The sequence below is a fragment of the Hypomesus nipponensis genome, chromosome 23, assembly GCF_054491055.1.
Source record: "Hypomesus nipponensis isolate SF chromosome 23, ASM5449105v1, whole genome shotgun sequence".
Taxonomy (NCBI): Eukaryota; Metazoa; Chordata; class Actinopteri; order Osmeriformes; family Osmeridae; genus Hypomesus; species Hypomesus nipponensis.
Window position 1 is genome coordinate 22,693,485 of NC_140383.1, and position 20,688 is coordinate 22,714,172.

Sequence of the window (20,688 nt, forward strand, 5' to 3'; positions counted from 1 at the left end):
GGGAGGGAGGGAGGGAGGGAGGGAGGGAGGGAGGGAGGGAGGGAGGGAGGGAGGGAGGGAGGGAGGGAGGGAGGGAGGGAGGGAGGGAGGGAGGGAGGGAGGGAGGGAGGGAGGGAGGGAGGGAGGGAGGGAGGGAGGGAGGGAGGGAGGGAGGGAGGGAGGGAGGGAGGGAGGGAGGGAGGGAGGGAGTCTATGAAGAGCAGACATACTGTATGAGGCATTAGCATGGAGGCTTCTTCCCTGCCCGGGGCCCACCCACCTGCTCCCTGCCCGGGGTAGTTGTGAGGTAGCGGGGTCGTTCCGTACTGTTTCCTGTGGAGACGTCCCTCCAGGGACCCTTAAGCAACACACACGTGCATGTCATTATCCCCTGTCAGCCTCCTGTCATTTCATTCTGAACTGTGTTTGGTTTGGTCCGCTCTGAACTCTTAAAACCATGGTTTTATATGTACAGTATTCCACTTTGGTATGTTTCCTATTGATATCTTGACCAATACTTTCTGCTGCACACATTTCGGCGTTCGTCTGTTTGCACATGAAGACTCGTGTTTCAACAACACGACAGAATCATCAGAAAAAGAGAGCCTCCTTTGAATTTGTCAGCATTCAACCTTAATCACTATAATGTCTTAGTGGAAATGTTTCAATATTTAAAGCGGTTGCATACAGTAAGTATATCCCAAGTTGTTTATTCTTGTATATAAAAAAAAGGAGTGCAATATTTGTCTTTTGCATATGATCTTGCTATGTGGGGACTTATACACTGTAAAGATGATGTTCATCCTTCTCGCCAAAGCATGGAGCCGGGGAAGCAGAGACAAGGCCGGCTGTGGAAGTCATGTGGAGCTTTTACCATTTTAGTGTTCATCATAATGAAATCCTTTTATATTTGGGAAGCGATGGGTTTTTTAATTTTATTTAACAAAAAGTCACTGTTCTGCTGTAAACAGAAAATGTTCCCTAATGCTTTTCTTTTAAATAAAATTCACTCATTCCTCCGCACCTACTGTATATCCGTGATTTCCTGACTGGTTTCCTAAATTACTTATTTTTTTATTGAGTAACTTTGCCATTGTTTTTAATTAGACACAACATATGCAAACTATAGTCCACGCTATCACAACAGTTCATGTAACATAGCCGTTTAGTTACAGTTTTCGTCAGAATAGCCCAAATGCTGTAAAATAAAATAAGTGCATGTGTGTCTGGTGTGAACTGAGTATTCATACTGCTCCTTCTCAGTTTCCCTTGTCTCGTGTTCCTACCCAAGACGCCATAAAACGGTCACAGTCCACTTTCTGGGAGCCCGAACAACTGCCTAATAAGAACCAGTTTCTGATAAACACCCAAGTCACTCCTGGTCTCTAGTCTCCTGCGTTCCCTGCTAGAGTTCAGTAAGGATATTCTACATTGGAGGGAAAGAAATAGCTACTCTGCAGTCATGACTGGTGAGTTAAGCTCATTAAAAGCATCATAATCAGACCAGAGTTGGATGATGATTTAGTAATGTTCTGTTATGATTTTACCATTTTCTCACAGAAAAAGAAAATAAGAAGAAGTCGAAGTCGAAGGTACGACCCAGAATCTTTGGCTTTGGAATTCTTTGGTTTCATTATAGGAAATATTTCACTTTATTCACTTGAATAAATAAATCACCATTTACTAATAAATAAAATGTGCTTTTTTTACATTAGCTATTTATTTATTTTTATCCATTTTAAATACTAAATATAATGTACTGTTTGTATATTAACTGTGTAAACACATGCTATTCACTTTACTGACTAAATATATAAACATTGAAGACTAACTCAATGCTATATCATTAATTTGCTTTTCTAAATGTCTTCTTCAGTCATTTTGGCTCCAATCCTTTCAACATGCATTGCATGTGATGCAGTGCTCTGTTCATTAAAGACATGTGACCACACCAGTGTGCTGTCTGTGTTCCCAGGAGCTCTGTGGCTATCCCATCAGTATATTCTTCATTGTTGTCAATGAGTTCTGCGAGCGGTTCTCCTACTATGGCATGCGCGGTAAGAACGCAAGTCTCCGACTATCCTCAACAGCTCCATCGCTAGTCCTGAGTGTAGAGACCGTGCTGGGTGACTAACGTCGGTGTCACCCCCCTCGCCCCTCCCAGCCGTGCTGGTGCTTTACTTCAGGTACTTCCTGCGCTGGGACGATGACCTGGCCACCTCCATCTACCACGCCTTTGTGGCCCTCTGCTACCTGACGCCCATCCTGGGGGCCATCGTGGCCGACTCCTGGCTGGGGAAGTTCAAGTGAGTGTCCGGTCACATGTCCACAACCTGTGTGTTCGAACAGGACACACGCCCTGTGTAGCAGACACACACGGGTCCTTTGTAACCCTGGTGAAGAATGAAAGCAGCAGGACTTTCTCTCCCTCTCTCTCCCTCCTCATGATGCTCTGTTACTATTTCTCTTCCTATCCTCAGTCCCACCTCACCCACCAATCCCCATCTCTCAGCAAACTCCACTGACAAGAGCTGTGTCATTCAAAGGAGCGTTCCGGTTCATGTCTCTGTTCTGCTGATAGCAGATCTTCTCTGATAGCTTCCTGGTTTGACCTTCCCGCAGAACGATTATCTACCTGTCCATCGTCTACGCCATTGGTCAGGTTGTGATGGCTATCAGCGCCATTCATGACATCACCGACACAGACCGAGACGGGATACCCAACAACATGACCTTCCATGTGTGAGTTGGCAACACAAATTTAACAGGGCAGTTTTCCCCTAGGAACCAATAATGTGCTACTCTACTCTATTGTAAACTATTCTACTCTACTCTGTTCTGATTTACTCCTTTTTATTCTACTTTACACTCTACTTGACTCTACTTGACTCTACACTCTGTCCTGACGTACTCTGCTTTACTCTACTGTACTCTGCTCTGCTCTGCTCTACTCTACTCTACTGTACTCTGCTCTGCTCTGCTCTGCTCTACTCTACTGTACTCTGCTCTACTCTACTCTACTCTACTCTACTCTACTCTACTCTACTGTACTCTGCTCTGCTCTGCTCTGCTCTGCTCTGCTCTGCTCTGCTCTGCTCTGCTCTGCTCTGCTCTGCTCCGCTCCGCTCTACTCTACTCTTCTCTACTCTAATCTGCTCTGCTCTGCTCTACTCTACTCTGCTCTGCTCTGCTCTGCTCTGCTCTACTCTGAGCTTCTAGTTTACTCATTACCTAAATCTGAAAAGGCATTGCGATGTACATGACTTGTCTGTTTCTCATCTCGCTTGACGTTCCATCATCTCCACCTTCCTCCCCCCCCTTGTCCATCTTTCGCTCTCCCTCCGTCCTCTCGCAGCACGTTGTCCATGGTGGGTCTGTTCCTCATCGCCCTGGGAACCGGCGGCATCAAGCCTTGTGTCGCTGCCTTCGGAGGAGACCAGTTTCAGGACCACCAGGTCAACTAATTACCCCCCTCAGACACCAGGGAGCTCCGACACTATTTACGTCGGTAGGCCACGGACCTCATACGTGTTTGTTCCCTCTTTGTAGGAGAAGCAGAGAAGCACCTTCTTCTCTGTGTTCTACTTATGTATCAACGCCGGGAGCCTCCTGTCTACCATCATCACTCCTGTTCTCAGAGGTAAGGAAGGGGGCGGGGCCTCAGCCCCTGCTCGGGCACTGGTGCCAGAGACGAACACAAACGCTCGTGGTGTTTTGAGGTGGTTCGGCTCACTGACAGGTGTCTTTCTCTGCGTCGTCAGGACAGGAGTGTGGGATCTACAGCCAGCAGAAGTGCTACCCGTTGGCCTTCGGCGTCCCTGCCGCTCTCATGGTGGTCGCTCTCGGTACGTTCACCGCTTCGCCCCAGCTACCCTCCCATGTTCCCATCACTGTCCGAGCCCTTAAGAGCTCACGGTGTGTACGCATGCTTGATGGGTGTTTTGCTGCTTGTCCGTCCAGTGGTGTTCATCATTGGCAGTGGGATGTACTACAAGGCTGAACCCCAGGGCAACATCATGCTGGACGTGTGTAAATGCATCTCGGTACGTTGGTCAGACACCTGCATTGCGTGTTCACATTGGGAGGAAGCGTAGGGTTTTATCGTGAGTGAAATGCAGGCCGGTGTTTGACAGGATGTTTGCTGTGTCTGTCAAACAGTTTGCAGTCAAAAACCGCTTCAGGCACCGGAGCAGCCAGTATCCTAAGAGACAGCACTGGATGGACTGGGCAGAAGAGAAATATGAGGTTTGATCAACCAGGACACGTAGTCTTATATGGAACCTGATCCATCAGGACACATAGTCCAATATGTAACATGCTCAGACTGATATCAGCGGAAACACATCGAACCATGGAACTCTTTCTCTCTCTGCTTCTAGAAACTTCTCATTGCTCAGATCAAAATGGTCTTGAAGGTCCTCTTCCTGTACATTCCTCTTCCCATGTTCTGGACACTGTTTGACCAAAAGGTAACAGAGAGCTAAGTTATCTAAACTCAGATTCGTATTTACAGTTTATAGTATATTAAGGATGTCATGGGGTATGACTGACTGGATAAGTGCCAGCAACACATGGACGGAGGCCTCGTCACAACAGCCTGGGTTCGAAACCGTCCCGGGGCCTTTGCTATGTGTCATCACCTCTCTTTCTCCCCTGTCTTTTCAGTCAGACCATACGGTCATTAAAAAAATTATAAAGCCAGAAATGCCTGCAAAAATACATCTTTAAACATATCTGGGTATTATTCTTCCATCTCCCGTAGCATGATAGTAGCAGGGTGACATTACAAAAAGCAGATTCTAAACTGGAGCGTTGAACTGAGTTGTCTGTTTGCATCTTCACAGGGCTCCAGATGGACATTACAGGCCACCACTATGAATGGAGACTTTGTACGTTTTTTTTCTTGGACGCGCCACATAAAAGGTCTTATCCAAACCCCAGACTGTACATGCTCTTAATCGCCTCTGTCCTGTTCTCTAGGGATTGCTCATTCTGCAGCCAGATCAAATGCAGGTAATTTGGAGGACTTCCCGTCGTTAACATTTTCGTGTCGCCATAGCTACACGCGTCTGTGAACTTCCCCTGTCGTCGTGTGTCTGACAGACGGTGAACCCCATATTGATCCTGACCCTGGTGCCCATCATGGAGAGCGTGATCTACCCTCTCATTAAGAAATGTGGCCTCAACTTCACGTACGTTCTGCAGAAACCCCATCTGCCCTTCTCTTACATCTTAAACCGGTTATCTTGTCGAGGAACAGCACTGATCTGCACCTACCTCAGGGCATGTGACGAAAAATTAATGTGTTCGAATGAAAATACCAAAAAACGAAGGAGCCAGTGATGAGATGTTGCCATGGAATCTCACGGTGAATCTTTCCCCAACAGGCCTTTGAAAAGAATGACCGTTGGAATGTTCCTGGCTGCCATGGCCTTTGTCTGTGCTGGGGTCATTCAGATCCAGATTGATGTGAGTATTTACAGGACAACTGCACTATGAAGTTTTACATTAGTTGTGCTATTGAATGGACCGGGCAAGAGGACAGTGTCCGCCTTGTCTCGTTTTGTTAGTCAAAGGTTGTTACTGAATGCAAAACCACTTACTTATAGGATAACACTATACGCTTTGTGAAATAATACCTCAAATTCAGAGTTCGCCCTACGGTGTCTTTCAGAGTGTTTGTTGTGTGTGACCAAACTAGCTAAACCTAAAAACATGTCCTTTTCAGGAAACGTTGCCAACCTTCCCTTCAGCTTCCCAGAGCCAACTGAAATTGATAAACATGGGGGGTGTCCCTTTGACAGTGACCCTTCCTCAGAACAACCCTGTTCAGCTTGCAGAGGCTGCGGTAAGCTGTCCTGGGCTGGATGAACATGTACCAAGATGTCCTCAGTCAGTTTGGGCCCGTCATTACTACAACATCACTAGAGAGTAAACTATTTAGCCGAGAAGAATGGTTGGAAATCTGAAAGGGGATGGTATGCTGTTTGTAAGTGCAGAGCAGACCTCACTCTTCCTGTTGGTTGCTTTACAGGCCAGTGCGGATTTCTTTACATTTGAGCAGGACTACATCACGGTCTCACTGGTCACTCCGGCCACATCCAGAAATATTACCTTAGTTAAAGCAAAGCGACAAACTCTTCTAATTCCCGCAGACCTCACCAACACTTGGGAGGTGGTGAGTACAGGACCTCCTAATTGTCATAACACAAATACCCCATAAACATAATAAACAAATATCGATTTCCCTAAGAATAAATTAGCCCTGATCTGACTTTACAGACCGATGATTTAACTACCAAGCCAGAGCAAGGCAACAATGCTATAAGGTTAGTATCAAAACATGGAGACGTTTTGTCAGCATAAAATCAATGGCATCGATTAGATTCCAATGAGTACTTACCAATGTGATCGTGGACTCTCCGTTGAGAATGTTTTGCTGTGTTGTTCCAGATTTGTGAATGGCATGGCTGGTGTGCTGAATGTATCAACTGGTTCACTCGACTTTGGAAGAATTGACCCGTCATCATACACCAACTACTCCCTTGTACGATACGGAAAGTAAGAACTTGTCAACAAGTTCCTCTGTATACTGGTGGTGGTTGTTGGCCATAAGGTGGATGGAGTGTGTAGCGTCTGTGTTATGTATTTAAACATCTCACACATCTTTTTGAGCAATATCTCTTTCTCTTCTGACACACAGCACGATCTTCACAATCACCAATGGTGTCCAGACATGCGACTACACCCGTGACTTTGGGTTTGGAAGCTCCTACACGTTCCTCATCCCTAGTTCCTTCACATGGGGCCCAAACGTAAGATTTACTCTCTCTTTCTATCTCTCTTTCTTTCTATCTCTCTCTCTCTCTCTGTCTCCCTCTCTGTCTGTCTGTCTCTCTCTCTCTCTTTCTCTCTCTCTCTGAACCTCATTCACCGTGTGGCCCTCGCGTCAGCCTCTGTGCATGTCGCCAATCAAACGCTGTGTTTTCTGCAGTGCGGGGAGTCTGTCACTGCAGTGGAGGACATCCAGCCCAACTCGTTCCACATGGCCTGGCAGATTCCCCAGTATTTCCTGATGACTGCTGGAGAAGTAGTGTTCTCTGTGACAGGCCTGGAGTTCTCCTACTCCCAGGTAAAGGCCACACCTCAAGTCATCTGTACATCTTGAACAGTTATCTTATCTTGCACAACAACAGAGGACCCCCAGCAAAGACATATTTGTCTCCGTGTGCAGTTTCGAAACATTTACAAGTGTGCTTATTTTTCTTTAAAGGCGCCCAGCAACATGAAAGCAGTGCTGCAAGCAGGCTGGCTTTTCACCGTTGCTGTTGGCAACTTTATTGTGCTGATTATTGCTGAGCTAGCAAAGCTTCCTAAACAGGTACAGTACACTGATAACACGCTCGCATCAAAGGTTATTTTAAAGTTCAATTTGCCTGAACGACAGGGGGGGCAAAGGACAACCTGCGGAATAATCTCTAATTGTGACATGTCCATCAGTGTCTTCGGTTGTAAAAGTCATGGATATCGTTCTTGACATGATCTGTTCTCTCCTCTCTAAACAGTGGGCCGAGTACTTCCTGTTTGCCTCTCTCCTGGTGGCGGTCTGTGTCATCTTCTCCATCATGGCTTACTTCTACACTTACATCGACCCAGCAGAGATTGAGGCTCAGTTCAAGAACAAAGATGAAAAAGATGAACCGAAGTATGAGGAACTGAAGATGGAGAAGAAAGATTCTGTGGAACACCAAGAAGAAGATCGAAGCAAACAAACCAAAATGTAAACGTGTGTGTGGCCTAGTCTAATCACCCTTGAGGGGATCAAATGTCGTCAGAAGGGGTGGTGAAACAGCTTTTTTCTGAGGGTTTCAGCGTTAGGGTTAGAAGTTATGTTATGGTTTTGAATGAGAGTGAATTTTCAGGCCCCACTAACATAGAAAATTAAACGTGTGTGTGAGTGTGTGAGAGAGAGACTAAAGAAAGAGAGGGCAGAGAAAAATTGTGTCAGATATAGAGAAATAACCGGTTATATTTTATTGGTGTTAATATGTAATCCTAACTCCTCCATAAACACTGATACTCATTTAATATGAGACAGCGGCATTTTGTATTATATATGTTTTTGTATAAGCTGTCAGGGGATTTGTTTCCTGTGTAGCTGATTTTACGTTAATAAATCGTTGTTTGTTTCATTATTTTTAATACAAGTTTGTTGGGCCTGTGTGGCTGACAGGACGATTGATTGTTTTCTTGGATTCAACTCACCCATCACATTTTACAGTCAAGATGGGTAGGCAGAGACTCATCACAAAGGCTCACAATCTCTATCCTTTCACTTTTATTTTCACTTTATAAAATATATGACATTAAAAACTCTATACGTAAGCAACAGATACCACTGAATCCACTGATGAATTTCTTGGCACATTCCTATCTACAATAGGCCTACATTTCACACAAATCTATAAGGCGAGCACTTAAAATAATGAAAATATTTTAGACCGTTTTATTGAAGAAAAAAAAAGTTTTTACTGAAAGAATGACGACACGTGCGCTGCTGTTTTCTTGAATCTGATTGGTCCTTTCACTGTAAGGATGACAGCACATGAAGATGGCGGAGGGCAAAGAAAAGTGATGAAGACAGGACAACAATGACGACAACTTGTTCGAAATATATAGTCATTCACTTGTCTTTTGGCAAATTGATACAAATAATTCGTAAAAACATCTCATCAGACTTTGCCGAGGAAACGAACAGATAGCGTGGGTTGCTAAAGATTTATCTTGCTAGCTAGCTAGCTAGCTAGGTAGCTGGCCAACTACTGTAGTATCTGCGGAAGAATAGCCACATCGCAGATAGCTAGCTAGCTCACAGACACTTCTTGTTGAGCAACGATAGTTCATTAAACATATATAGTGGTCGTCTCATCAATAAACTCTTGAGCGACTATCCTTAATACTTTGCCAGCTAGTTTGCTAATTACTTAGCGGACGTTAGCAGGCTAACTTAGCTATCTTACAAGCAGACGAGGCGTTTCAGTGAGAGATTTTGGTCATTCTTGAAATAGGTGGAAACAGCTGGAAAGTATGGCTCATTCTCCTGTACAGAGCAGCATACCTGGGATGCAGGTAAGTCTGCGTTACTGCCTTAATTGACATATTACTAGTTCATCATTGTTAAGTCTAGCCATGCTAAGCTCCACATGAAAGTGATACATTAAATTGATAGCTTGCGGTTCCAAGTAGGAACCTACTGTGAAGTTAGTTGGTGAGAAAATGCAGCTCAACATTGTCGTTGGATTTGTGAGGATTCTCCAGCCCTGGAGAAGGACAGACTATTTAGTTCGAACGGTAGCTAGCCAGATTGGCCCCGTGTGATGCAGCCTGCTCTGTAGCCTGCTGCTGTTCTTGTACCAAAGCCAGCTCTGACAGGGTGATACAGACGATGCCAACATATCCACCTCAATATGCAGCATTCGCACTTGATGGGGTTTATGTTTTACATCGGCCTTCCTTTATTGCACTTGGCCAGAGTACAATCGTGCTTTTGTCACACATTAAAGGTCTTTCCCAAGTTGTCAATTAAAGGGGTCTGTCCAGGCAACACCTTTCTGTTGGCTGCAAGATAAACATCCCTGAATGAATTGAAGGAATACAGGCATCAACCTCCCGGTCACTTCTAACACAAGGATACTGCCCAAAATACACAGTTCTATCTAATACAAGGGAGGCGTGCATTTGTCGCAGCAATCATGAATTGCGCATAAAGTTCCGCATTAACATACCTAAGATTTTTTGTGCGCAGCCCGTCAACAAGAAAGCTACAACCCAGGACGTGACTTATCTGACATAAACTAGGGCACTTGGTCATTACCCATTCAGACAATAATATGCCTGGCAATCTCTTGTTGGGGGTTTGTGTAGCCTTGGGCTGCATGAGCACAGCCCTGCTTTAGCGCGGTCTGGGCGCTCCTGAACAGACAGGGTGGTGTGCCTCGGGGCAAACGTGGGGTCGGAGCTGGGTGAGCAGACCGGGACCAGAGGGAGAGCCTGGACCTGGTAGACGTGGGGCTGAGGAAGGCCCAGAGAGACCCAGCCCTCAGGGTGCTGCTCACTCGCTGCACAAATTGGGTGGCGCAGCCGGGAGGAGGATCAAAACATATGGTTTTAGGGGGAGGTTTAGCAGCGGTGCTAAAAACCTGCTGACTGTGGAAACAGCCGAAAGTTCCCAGCATGTGGAATCTGGACTCGCAGTGGCCCTTGTTGTCTTTCCCTTTGTGACTGCGGAGGCCAGACCCAACGGGGGAGGGGGGCTTCACCTGGGTGACCCACCCTGCTGGTGTGACAGGACTTGGGTTCGGCTTCTTTCATCTGCCCAGCTTTGGCCCCTCCCCCTTATTGCTCATCTTTTCGGCTCTCAAGCTAGACTAGCTCCTTGATGACTCTTTTGTGTCTGCATTAAAGGGAAGATACTAAATATATATATATATATATATATATATATATATAATAATATGTATATATAATAATATGTATATATTAAGCTGGAGCTGTTGCTATCTTTGCAACCCAAGTTGCTGTTAAGTCTTGTCTTCTCATCACTACAGTATATAGCCTAACCTTATTCCCCCTAATTTGGTCTAGCATATTATGTCCCAACATTTTAATTCCATTGCTAGTAAACATAAACACTTGACATGTGTGTACCAGGAGTTGTGCTGTCCTAGGTAGGTGTAGACATGCCGGCGCTCACACACACACGGCTGTAAGAAAAGGACATAAGCGACCCAAATGCACGACGGGTTTTGTGACAGAAGGCTTTTGTTTGTCAACAAAACGAAAACCCCAGGAGCAGGTATGCGGCTCAGTAATCTGCTGCTGTGTCTGTCAGTTGTTGGGAATAAAGTTTTTCTAATCTAATTCAAAGCTGCTTGGTTCTTAGCAGGAGGCCTAGGGCATGTCTCAGCCCTGGGGCAGGAGACTGCACCATGAGATCCTGACCCCTTCCATGACATTCCTGTGGATTAGAGCATTCCACGATGGGCCCAGTGACATGTAAACAAGGAGGCACGGGTCTTTGCATGCAGCCGGCCATGTTGCGCAAAGATGTGTTCAGACCAGGTTGTAAATGCGTAGCTTTAGGGCCTTGCGTAACCATGGGACCTTTGCCACTTCATAGTCAGTTGAACGCATGTCTCATGTCGGCGGGTTCCGTGAATGTGGCCCGGACCGAGCCTGATGGGTTCCAAACAGGTGGGGGTTGTGGTTTGACGAAGTCCGTCTTGGCTCTCCGTCTCCGAGGAGGCCATTTGGAATGACCCCCGATTTCCCTCCTCCCTTCGCAGAACTTCCGAGTCGACCCGGAGAAGTTCTTCACCAAGCTGGAGAGGATAGGCAAAGGCTCTTTCGGAGAGGTCTTCAAAGGCATCGACAACAGGACGCAGAAGGTGGTGGCCATCAAGGTCATCGACCTGGAGGAGGCCGAGGACGAGATCGAGGACATCCAGCAGGAGATCACCGTGCTGAGCCAGTGCGACAGCCCCTTTGTCACCAAATACTACGGCTCCTATCTCAAGGTAAGAGGGGCACAGTCCCGCTCACTGGGTCTGCACAGCTCGTCGCTCCACTCGGGTTGCGGAGCCTAGCCCCACCCTCGGGCCGAGGTTTGTACCTCGGGGGTGCGTTCAAGAAAAACAAATCTCGACAAATATGTGGGTCAATAAATCATTCATGCCGGCTGTGGGAGTAGACTTTGACGGCGTTTTGTTTTTGGCATGGGATTTGACGCTCGTCAGCAGAAAGGCTCTGCAATTCAGGCTTGTGTCATGCAAGGCCAGGGCGAAATAAAACCAACATCAGCAGGCTTTTTTTTGGTGTAGTTGGACCATCTGTGAGGGTACCGTGCTAACGGGAGTGTAGAGGATTGGAGATGTTGCACACACCCCCAGCCCTGGTTCAGTTCAGTGCATTAGCATCCAGTGAATGTGGAGCAGATGCCATGTGAGGGGGCTTAGGTGCGTCCGACAGAGCAGCAGTGTTAGTGGTCACCTGCAGGGGGAGCTGTGCTGCTGGGGCTGCACTGCAGTTGCACTGATAGGTGGAGGCGTGGGAGTGTGTGTGTGTGTGTGCACGCCCCCCCTCCACACACACACACCCCACCACCACCACCGAGACACACAGTTAGCCCACAGCCTGGAGCTGCGTCAGACCTTTACTGGAGGAGCAGCTGCCAAACACAGGCTATACATGACAGAAAGGCTCCAGTGAAGTGATATGGTGGGGGATCGGTGACGCTCCAACTCCAGCTGTGGAGCGTGTAGCCTGCTGGCTCTGTCGCAGGCGGGTGTGAGGCTAGCTACCCTCCCTGAGGAGCAGGGTGTGAGGCTAGCTACCCTCCCTGAGGAGCAGGGTGTGAGGCTAGCTACCCTCCCTGAGGAGCAGGGTGTGAGGCTAGCTACCCTCCCTGAGGAGCAGGCTGTGAGGCTAGCTACCCTCCCTGAGGAGCAGGGTGTTAGGCTAGCTACCCTCCCTGAGGAGCAGGGTGTTAGGCTAGCTACCCTCCCTGAGGAGCAGGGTGTTAGGCTAGCTACCCTCCCTGAGGAGCAGGGTGTGAGGCTAGCTACCCTCCCTGAGGAGCAGGGTGTTAGGCTAGCTACCCTCCCTGAGGAGCAGGGTGTTAGGCTAGCTACCCTCCCTGAGGAGCAGGGTGTTAGGCTAGCTACCCTCCCTGAGGAGCAGGGTGTGAGGCTAGCTACCCTCCCTGAGGAGCAGGGTGTGAGGCTAGCTACCCTCCCTGAGGAGCAGGGTGTGAGGCTAGCTACCCTCCCTGAGGAGCAGGGTGTGAGGCTAGCTACCCTCCCTGAGGAGCAGGGTGTGAGGCTAGCTACCCTCCCTGTGGAGCAGGGTGTGAGGCTAGCTACCCTCCCTGAGGAGCAGGGTGTGAGGCTAGCTACCCTCCCTGAGGAGCAGGGTGTGAGGCTAGCTACCCTCCCTGAGGAGCAGGGTGTGAGGCTAGCTACCCTCCCTGAGGAGCAGGGTGTGAGGCTAGCTACCCTCCCTGAGGAGCAGGGTGTTAGGCTAGCTACCCTCCCTGAGGAGCAGGGTGTGAGGCTAGCTACCCTCCCTGAGGAGCAGGGTGTGTTCCTACGTCTCTCCCCAGGCAGACCGGAGGGAGTCACTCACCGTGTCGACAGCACAGTGAAGTGGCCATAATGCCTGCCCCACATACCGTCGCGTCACAGCCTACATGGGGGAACGTTCAGCGTGCGGGTTGGGTGTTCCCGGGGGGGGGGGCGTGTATCCCTAAATTTTCGTGTGGTGTGTGTTCCCGCGCTCACGTCAAGACCTGCTGAGATTTTCCTCTGGGCGTTATGGAAGATCTGTTTGGTTTAACAAGAAATAATGTTTGCAGGAAGTCGTTTTCAAGTCACGCTGATGTTTCAAATGGCGAGGTTTAGTGCACTGCACTTATGGTTTCTGTGTCATCAGACACAAGTCTACTGGTGAGATGCTTTCTAAAGCGGGTATATGCTTTTGTATGGATGGCCTGCTGTGTGTGTGTGTGTGTGTGTGTGTGTGCGTGCGTGCGAGACACACCTCCGGCAGGCAGTCTAATGAAGGCAGAGTAAAGCTACAGACCCAAGGGGCGTCATTTCCCCTGTTCAAGCACACAAGTGGTGCATTATTGAACCGGGTCTGCGTTCAAGAAGGCCTAGATGCATGCAGCTGCCTGCCTTAAGTGACCCAAATGTCCATCTCTTCGTCCTGTGTGCAGGGGTAATTGACTGTGTCGGGGTGGGGGAGGGCTGGCTGGGAGTGCTTCAGCCTCGTTTCAGAAGGATGCGTCTGCATGTGTGTGGAGTCCTGCAGGGACCCTTGTGGTGAACACAGCAGGCTGGGAGTCGTCAGGCCTCCACTCGGCTGTTTCACAGCAGGAGAGAGGCCTCTCCACACAGTCAAACACTTTTATTTTGTTTTCCAGGATGCAAAGCTATGGATCATCATGGAGTACTTAGGAGGAGGTTCGGCTTTAGATTTGGTACGGGCCATAAAACAAATTATTTTAAAAAAACAACAAACAAAAAAACCTGTACATTTAAGATCTCAAACTCTTGAATGAGGAAGTTGACCTTTGACCTCTGCCCCACCCCCCTGACCCTCCGGTGTGCAGCTGGAGCCAGGTGCCTTAGATGAATCCCAGATCGCCACCATCCTCCGGGAGATCCTGCGTGGGCTGGAGTACCTGCACTCTGAGAAGAAGATCCACAGAGACATCAAAGGTACTCTCACTCACACGCTCCCAGCACCCAATCAGGAGTCACAGACACAAACACACATGCTCCCAACACCCAATCAGGAGTCCTACCTGCACAGTACAGCGCTAACTCACCTGTGTGTGTGCGTGCGTGTGTTGTGTGTGTGTGTGTCCATGTCGTCAGCGGCCAACGTGCTCCTGTCGGAGCAGGGAGATGTGAAGCTGGCAGACTTTGGCGTGGCGGGCCAGCTGACCGACACCCAGATCAAGAGGAACACCTTCGTGGGCACTCCGTTCTGGATGGCTCCCGAGGTCATAAAGCAGTCTGCCTACGACTCAAAGGTCAGGAGCAGCCCGGGTCACCAGCCCCCTGGTCGCAAGGTCCACACCATAACCACCACACGCACAAGCATGTTCGCCAGCGCTCACTGGAAGAGGGTTTTTAATTGTTGGGGGTGGGGAGGGACATGAAACAATCGTCATTAGGTGTTTACTGATTGTAAAACGTGTCTATTCCGGTCTCTGGACTGTTACGAAGTGGCACACCTGGCTTATGTTGACATGAATTGAAACTGCTTCGAAAAACAGGAACTAGCACAGCCACTGAGTCACGCAGCCGAGCAGCAAAAGCACACGTTCATCCTCTCTCTCTCCCTGTGCACATGTTCATCCTCTCTCTCTCCCTGTGCACATGTTCATCCTCTCTCTCTCCCTGTGCACACGTTCATCCTCTCTCTCTCCCTGTGCACACGTTCATCCTCTCTCTCTCTCCCTGTGCACACGTTCATCCTCTCTCTCTCCCTGTGCACACGTTCATCCTCTCTCTCTCCCTGTGCACACGTTCATCCTCTCTCTCTCTCCCTGTGCACACGTTCATCCTCTCTCTCTCCCTGTGCACACGTTCATCCTCTCTCTCTCTCCCTGTGCACACGTTCATCCTCTCTCTCTCCCTGTGCACACGTTCATCCTCTCTCTCTCCCTGTGCACACGTTCATCCTCTCTCTCTCCCTGTGCACACGTTCATCCTCTCTCTCTCCCTGTCTTCCGTCCGCGTGTCTCCATCTGCACGTGTGCTGCAGGCCGATATCTGGTCGCTCGGCATCACGGCCATCGAGCTGGCCAAGGGAGAGCCGCCGCACTCTGAACTGCATCCCATGAAGGTGCTGTTCCTCATCCCAAAGAACAACCCGCCCACCCTGGAGGGGAACTACTGCAAGCCGCTCAAAGAGTTCATCGAGGCCTGTTTGAACAAAGAGCCGAGCTTTGTAAGTGTTTCTTCGTTTTTTTTCCGAGAGGGAAGCGCCCCCCTGTTGTTTTGACGTCAACGGTCGACGATTCCCGACTACCCCCCCCATCCGGTGTGTGTGTGTATCAGAAACAAGAGCTTCTGGATGCTCAGTCGAGTCCTGTGTGTGTTCTCTCCTGCAGAGGCCGACCGCCAAAGAGCTGTTGAAACACAAGCTGATTGTGCGGCACGCCAAAAAGACCTCCTACCTGTCGGAGCTGGTGGACAAGTACAAGAGGTGGAAGGCTGAGCAGGCCAGGGAGAGGGACGACTCCAGCTCAGAAGAGTCAGTCTGGCATCCCATCTTCTCTCTCTCTCTCTCTCTCTCTCTCTCTCTCTCTCTCTCTCTCTCTCTCTCTCTCTCTCTCTCCTCTCCTCTCCTCTCCTCTCCTCTCCTCTCCTCTCCCTCCCCTCTCCTCTCCTCTCCTCTCCTCTCCTCTCCTCTCCTCTCCTCTCCTCTCCTCTCTTCTCCTCTCTCCTCTCCTCTCCTCTCCCCTCTCTTTCTCTTCTCTCTCTCTCCCCCCTCCCTCTCTCTCTCCTCTCTCTCTCCCCCCTCCCTCTCTCTCTCTCTCTCTCTCCTCTCTCTCTCCCCCCTCCCTCTCTCTCTCTTCTCTCTCTCCTCTCTCTCCCCCTCCCCTCCCTCTCTCTCTCTTCTCTCTCCTCTCTCTCTCCCCCTCCCTCTCTCTCCCCCTCCCTCCTCTCTCTCTCCCCCTCCCTCTCTCTCTCCTCTCTCTCTCCCCCCCTCCCTCTCGCTTCTCTCTCTCTCCCCCCTCCCTCTCTCTCTTCTCTCTCTTCTCTCTCTCCCCCTCCCTCTCTCTCCTCTCTCTCTCCCCCCTCCCTCTCTCTCTTCTCTCTATCTCTCTCCCTCCCTCGCTCTCTCCCTTCACTCTCTCTCTCTCTCCCTCCCCCTCTCTCTCCCTTCCCTCTCTCTCTCTCTCCCCCCCCCTCTCTCTCCCTTCCCTCTCTCTCTCTCCCCCCCCCCCCCCGTCCTCCCACATGGTTCCTGGCCCCGGTGGGAAAGTTCTCTAACCTGCTGTGTTCGTTGCCAGGGAGACGGACGTCCAGGCGTCGGGGGGGAACGAGTCCGGGAACGACGACTGGATCTTCAACACCATCAGGGAGAAGGACCCCAGGAAGCTCCTGAACGGGGCTTCTCCTCTGGAGCAGCTGGACCAGGTGAGAGAGACGGGCTCCGGGCCCACAGCTCCACACCTCATCGTCAGCATCGCCCGTGCTCTCGATCAGTGTTCATCCTGGGTTTTATGGATCTCTTGTCAGCTCTTGATGTTACAGTACTAGCTAGTACATGCTGTTTTTCTAGCTTCCTTATACAGTCATAATATCCCTCCATCCATAATATCAACACAGCTGTAACGCCTGTTCTAGGCCCCAGAGTCGTGTGAAATGAATCTGATCCACATGTTGTTCCTCAGGTACAAGACAGTCCAAACAGACCGCTGTCCCAGAGCCTGTCCACCCTCATCTCTCCGCTGTTCGCAGAGGTAAGCACTGTGGAGAAGCTGCTCCAGGGTCACCCCCAGCCCTCCAGGGTCACACCCCCAGCCCTCCAGGGTCACCCCCAGCCCTCCAGGGTCACCCCCAGCCCTCCAGGGTCACCCCCAGCCCTCCAGGGTCACCCCCAGCCCTCCAGGGTCACCCCCCCAGCCCTCCAGGGTCACCCCCCCAGCCCTCCAGGGTCACCCCGCCAGCCCTCCAGGGTCACACCCCCAGCCCTCCAGGGTCACCCCCCCAGCCCTCCAGGGTCACACCCAAGCCCTCCAGGGTCACCCCCAGCCCTCCAGGGTCACCCCCAGCCCTCCAGGGTCACCCCCCCAGCCCTCCAGGGTCACACCCCCAGCCCTCCAGGGTCACCCCCAGCCCTCCAGTGTCACCCCCCCAGCCCTCCAGGGTCACACCCCCAGCCCTCCAGGGTCACCCCCAGCCCTCCAGGGTCACCCCCAGCCCTCCAGGGTCACACCCCCAGCCCTCCAGGGTCACCCCCCCAGCCCTCCAGGGTCACCCCCCCAGCCCTCCAGGGTCACACCCCCAGCCCTCCAGGGTTACACCCCCAGCCCTCCAGGACTCCTAGTGAGTGTTTCCCTCCCTCCCCACAGTTGAAGGAGAAGGGCAAGGCGGGCAGCGGCCAGGCCCAGGCTGTGGAGGAGCTGGAGCAGGCCGTGCTCCTGGCAGAGGAGGCCTGCCCCGGCATCGCCGACGCCCTGGTGTCTGGACTGGTTCAGCGACTCCAGAGGTAAACGCTCAACGCACACCTACACCTCACACGGGAGCCGTCAGCGGTCCGCAGTGTCACCCCCCCCCCCACGGGGGGCCTCCACCTCGGTGACGCCGTCTCTGTTCCTGACGGCCGGCGCGTCCGTGTTTCTCTGGTCAGGTTCTCTGTCCCCAGAGGCTCGGCATCCCAGTGACCCTGCGGCGGAGAGCCCTCCTCCCTCCAGGCAGGCCCCCCCCCCCCTCACTCAGCCCCCTCCACCCAGCCCTGCCCTGAGTCCCCCCTCCAGCCGGGACCCCACCGCCCCCAGGGAGGGCTCCAGCACTGCAGCACACCTCACCACGCACACATCCAGCAAGAGGAGGGGGGGGGGGGGGCTCCATCGCTTGGCTGCCTCTCGGGTTCCACCTGCTGCAGGAACCCTGGTTCCACCTGGTGCAGGAACCCTGGTTCCACCTGCTGCAGGAACCCTGGTCTCCACGCCTCCCTCGTCCTACGGCGGGTGGCGCTCGGGGTGGGCGCGGACCCCGTGGAACGACCGTTCATCGTCATGTGGTGTGGCTTGTTCCTAACCTCGTACTATCAGCACCCTTTTGAAGAGTGTGTGTGTGTGTGTGTTGTGGTTGCGTGAGTGGGATGCTCCGTGCATACGTGTGTGTGTGTGTGTGTGTGTGAAAGCCGTTCCCTTGATACCCTGTGAACTGAACGGTGGAGTTTCTGCTCTGGAGACGGAAGCATTCTTTAGAAAACTCAGGTATCTTGCTTTAAGTGGATGATAGTCCAGGAGGTGGAACGCACTTTGGCTGGTTAGCTGTACAAACGTGTAAATAGGCTTATTTTTATAGACAAATAATGGAGTGTATGTAAAGGAATCACTGTGTAAATGGCCAAATGCAAACTGTAGATACTATCAGAAAAGGTAAATATTTTAAGAGCGATAAATGGCCATAACTGAGATTGCCTTGTATGACTTGTTATTTTGTATTTCAATCTTGGATTTTCTCCCATTTTAAGACGTTTATTTCCGAGGACACCGGTCCATGGAAAGAAAAATGGCGGATGTCTGTCCTTGTCTTAGGCTGATTTGTAGCGATTTGCTCGACGACTTTTGATTTCCCGCTCTTTGTTTGGCCGTAGTTGTCCTAGCCAGCCCTCTCCAGCCGGCACACTGACCCCTCCTAGCTGCAGGGCCGCCAGGCCACATTGGACCACATTCCTTCAGCTTTTCCTCATTTTCGGAGCGACTTGGGGCAGTGACAAGTTTCCCCCGTTTCCCACTCGACACGAGTCTTCCTGGAAACAGTGGGTACAATCTGTCTCCCTACTGTACCAAGCGCTTGAATTGCACTTCAAATAGAAATGCCTTTTTACGATAGATATATAAAGTAGCCATACGACAGTCGCTCGACAACACGGCTGCTGGGCTGTCATGCTAGGTAGAAGAACTGTTCCCTGGAATGGGGACCTTTACTGGGCTTCATGGAGTCAGTGTTGCAGCCTAACAGTAGATGAGTATACCCTGTGATTCACACCAAGCATGAGATTCTTGAGCTGGAAGGTTTCGCAGCCGTTTCTGCATAGACTAGTCATACGATGGCGAGGACTTGGCCCGCTCTTGCCGATAGGAGAGCAGCATCTGGCCCAACCTCGTCTGCCCTGCTGTGCTGCTAGACGGTCGTCTGCCCTGCTCTGCTGCTAGACAGACTCACTGGAGTTTCACACCAATGTGCATGAAAATAACTCCTGTGAGCTGACCCGGGCCGTATGCGTTGTAGCATACCAGAGGACTAGATCAACACGGCTTCCTGAACCTCGAGGGTTCAAAATGAGCCTAAGCGTCTCAGTGGAGAGCGGGGATGACCAAGCTCACCTTGACCAGATTTGAGCCAAGCACTTTCCTTTTTGGCCAAGTCAGTTTTTTTTTTTTTTTTTTTTTTTTTTTACGTGCCTGCATTTACCAAGACATGCAGCGCTAATGTGTTTCAAATGTGAGATATCTCAGCACAGTGATTAAGCTCCAGTCACATATCATAGAACAGAAATATGAACAAACCGTTTCACTGCAGTTCAGATGTTTTTCTGACCCGATATCTTTGTCGTACCTGGGGTTAGAGAAGTCTTCATCGCTCTTGAACTCCTTGTCCCCTCATTAGCTTAAGGGTAAAATCCCAAATCTTTGGAAGCAGTTACTACCCTGACACTCTAATTTAAAAAAATCATCTGAGTATAGATGCGAATAGTCAGCCTGTCCGTAAGCATAGAAGGGCAGTTAATCACAGTGTGTCATGTTTCCGTAATCACAAGCAGGATGATCAGAGTCCATTTAAAAAATCCTGTTGTTTTTCTTTTACATTTCTGTCAACTATCTGCCCATAATGGATTTGGCTCCCATTTACTTCAATGATTCCCTTCTTTTTATTTTCCACACTATGAAAGTGCCATGTGATTCCCCATTGTCCTGTTATGTCATTTGCACCGTGTGTAGTTGGATCCTTCATGTGTGTTGCACTTCGTAAGCATCCCTTCAGGAGTTGGAAAAGGTACGAGGATTTGACGTGTTCTTTTTTTACAAGATTACTACTGTATTTTGGTGTATGGCATTTACAGTGATGTCAGCAAGACATTTATTTTCCAACACCTGTTATTCTATGGAACAAGAATATTTTTATAACTTAAAGCAGTATTATAGGATGAATAACATGTGGTCTTATGTTTCATGTTAATGCTGGGATAGTTATCATCCATGTCCTTTTTTTTCTGTAACATAGCTGACAGTTTCTAGTCCTGTATATAATCCTTGCTTTATGCCACCAGCATCAAGGGATTGGATGCCTTGTAAGCTTTCAAGTGATTAAGAGAAATTAAAGTCTAATGCAAATTTACCTTGGTTTGTGTTGGCTATTGGATGAGTACCAGGTAAACATGTTGGAAATGTAAATA

General features: G+C 50.0%; 2 protein-coding genes across 3 annotated transcripts; both read left to right on the forward strand.

Annotated features, from left to right (window-relative positions):
* Window positions 1-2,632: 2,632 nt before the first annotated feature.
* slc15a1a (solute carrier family 15 member 1a) lies at window positions 2,633-8,280 on the forward strand. Its single transcript, XM_084689020.1, has 19 exons — window positions 2,633-2,721; window positions 3,335-3,434; window positions 3,529-3,619; window positions 3,741-3,824; window positions 3,940-4,022; window positions 4,138-4,224; window positions 4,359-4,448; window positions 4,824-4,868; window positions 4,960-4,992; window positions 5,083-5,171; window positions 5,367-5,448; window positions 5,708-5,827; window positions 6,014-6,157; window positions 6,262-6,308; window positions 6,433-6,540; window positions 6,683-6,794; window positions 6,974-7,111; window positions 7,253-7,360; window positions 7,545-8,280. Exons 1-19 carry the CDS (start codon window positions 2,648-2,650, stop codon window positions 7,761-7,763), a joined length of 1,854 nt encoding a protein of 617 aa, XP_084545146.1. The 5' UTR covers window positions 2,633-2,647; the 3' UTR covers window positions 7,764-8,280.
* A 294-nt stretch (window positions 8,281-8,574) lies between these two features.
* stk24a (serine/threonine kinase 24a (STE20 homolog, yeast)) lies at window positions 8,575-20,630 on the forward strand. 2 transcript variants are annotated; one of them, XM_084689022.1, is made up of 12 exons: window positions 8,575-8,742; window positions 9,048-9,108; window positions 11,325-11,555; window positions 13,961-14,017; window positions 14,150-14,258; window positions 14,418-14,575; window positions 15,313-15,498; window positions 15,662-15,804; window positions 16,568-16,694; window positions 16,952-17,020; window positions 17,633-17,769; window positions 17,911-20,630. In XM_084689022.1, exons 2-12 carry the CDS (start codon window positions 9,067-9,069, stop codon window positions 17,942-17,944), a joined length of 1,293 nt encoding a protein of 430 aa, XP_084545148.1. In that variant the 5' UTR covers window positions 8,575-8,742; window positions 9,048-9,066; the 3' UTR covers window positions 17,945-20,630. The 2 variants fall into 2 exon arrangements, with proteins under 2 accessions (XP_084545148.1, XP_084545147.1); XM_084689021.1 differs by having other exon boundaries at window positions 8,575-9,108.
* Window positions 20,631-20,688: the final 58 nt, after the last annotated feature.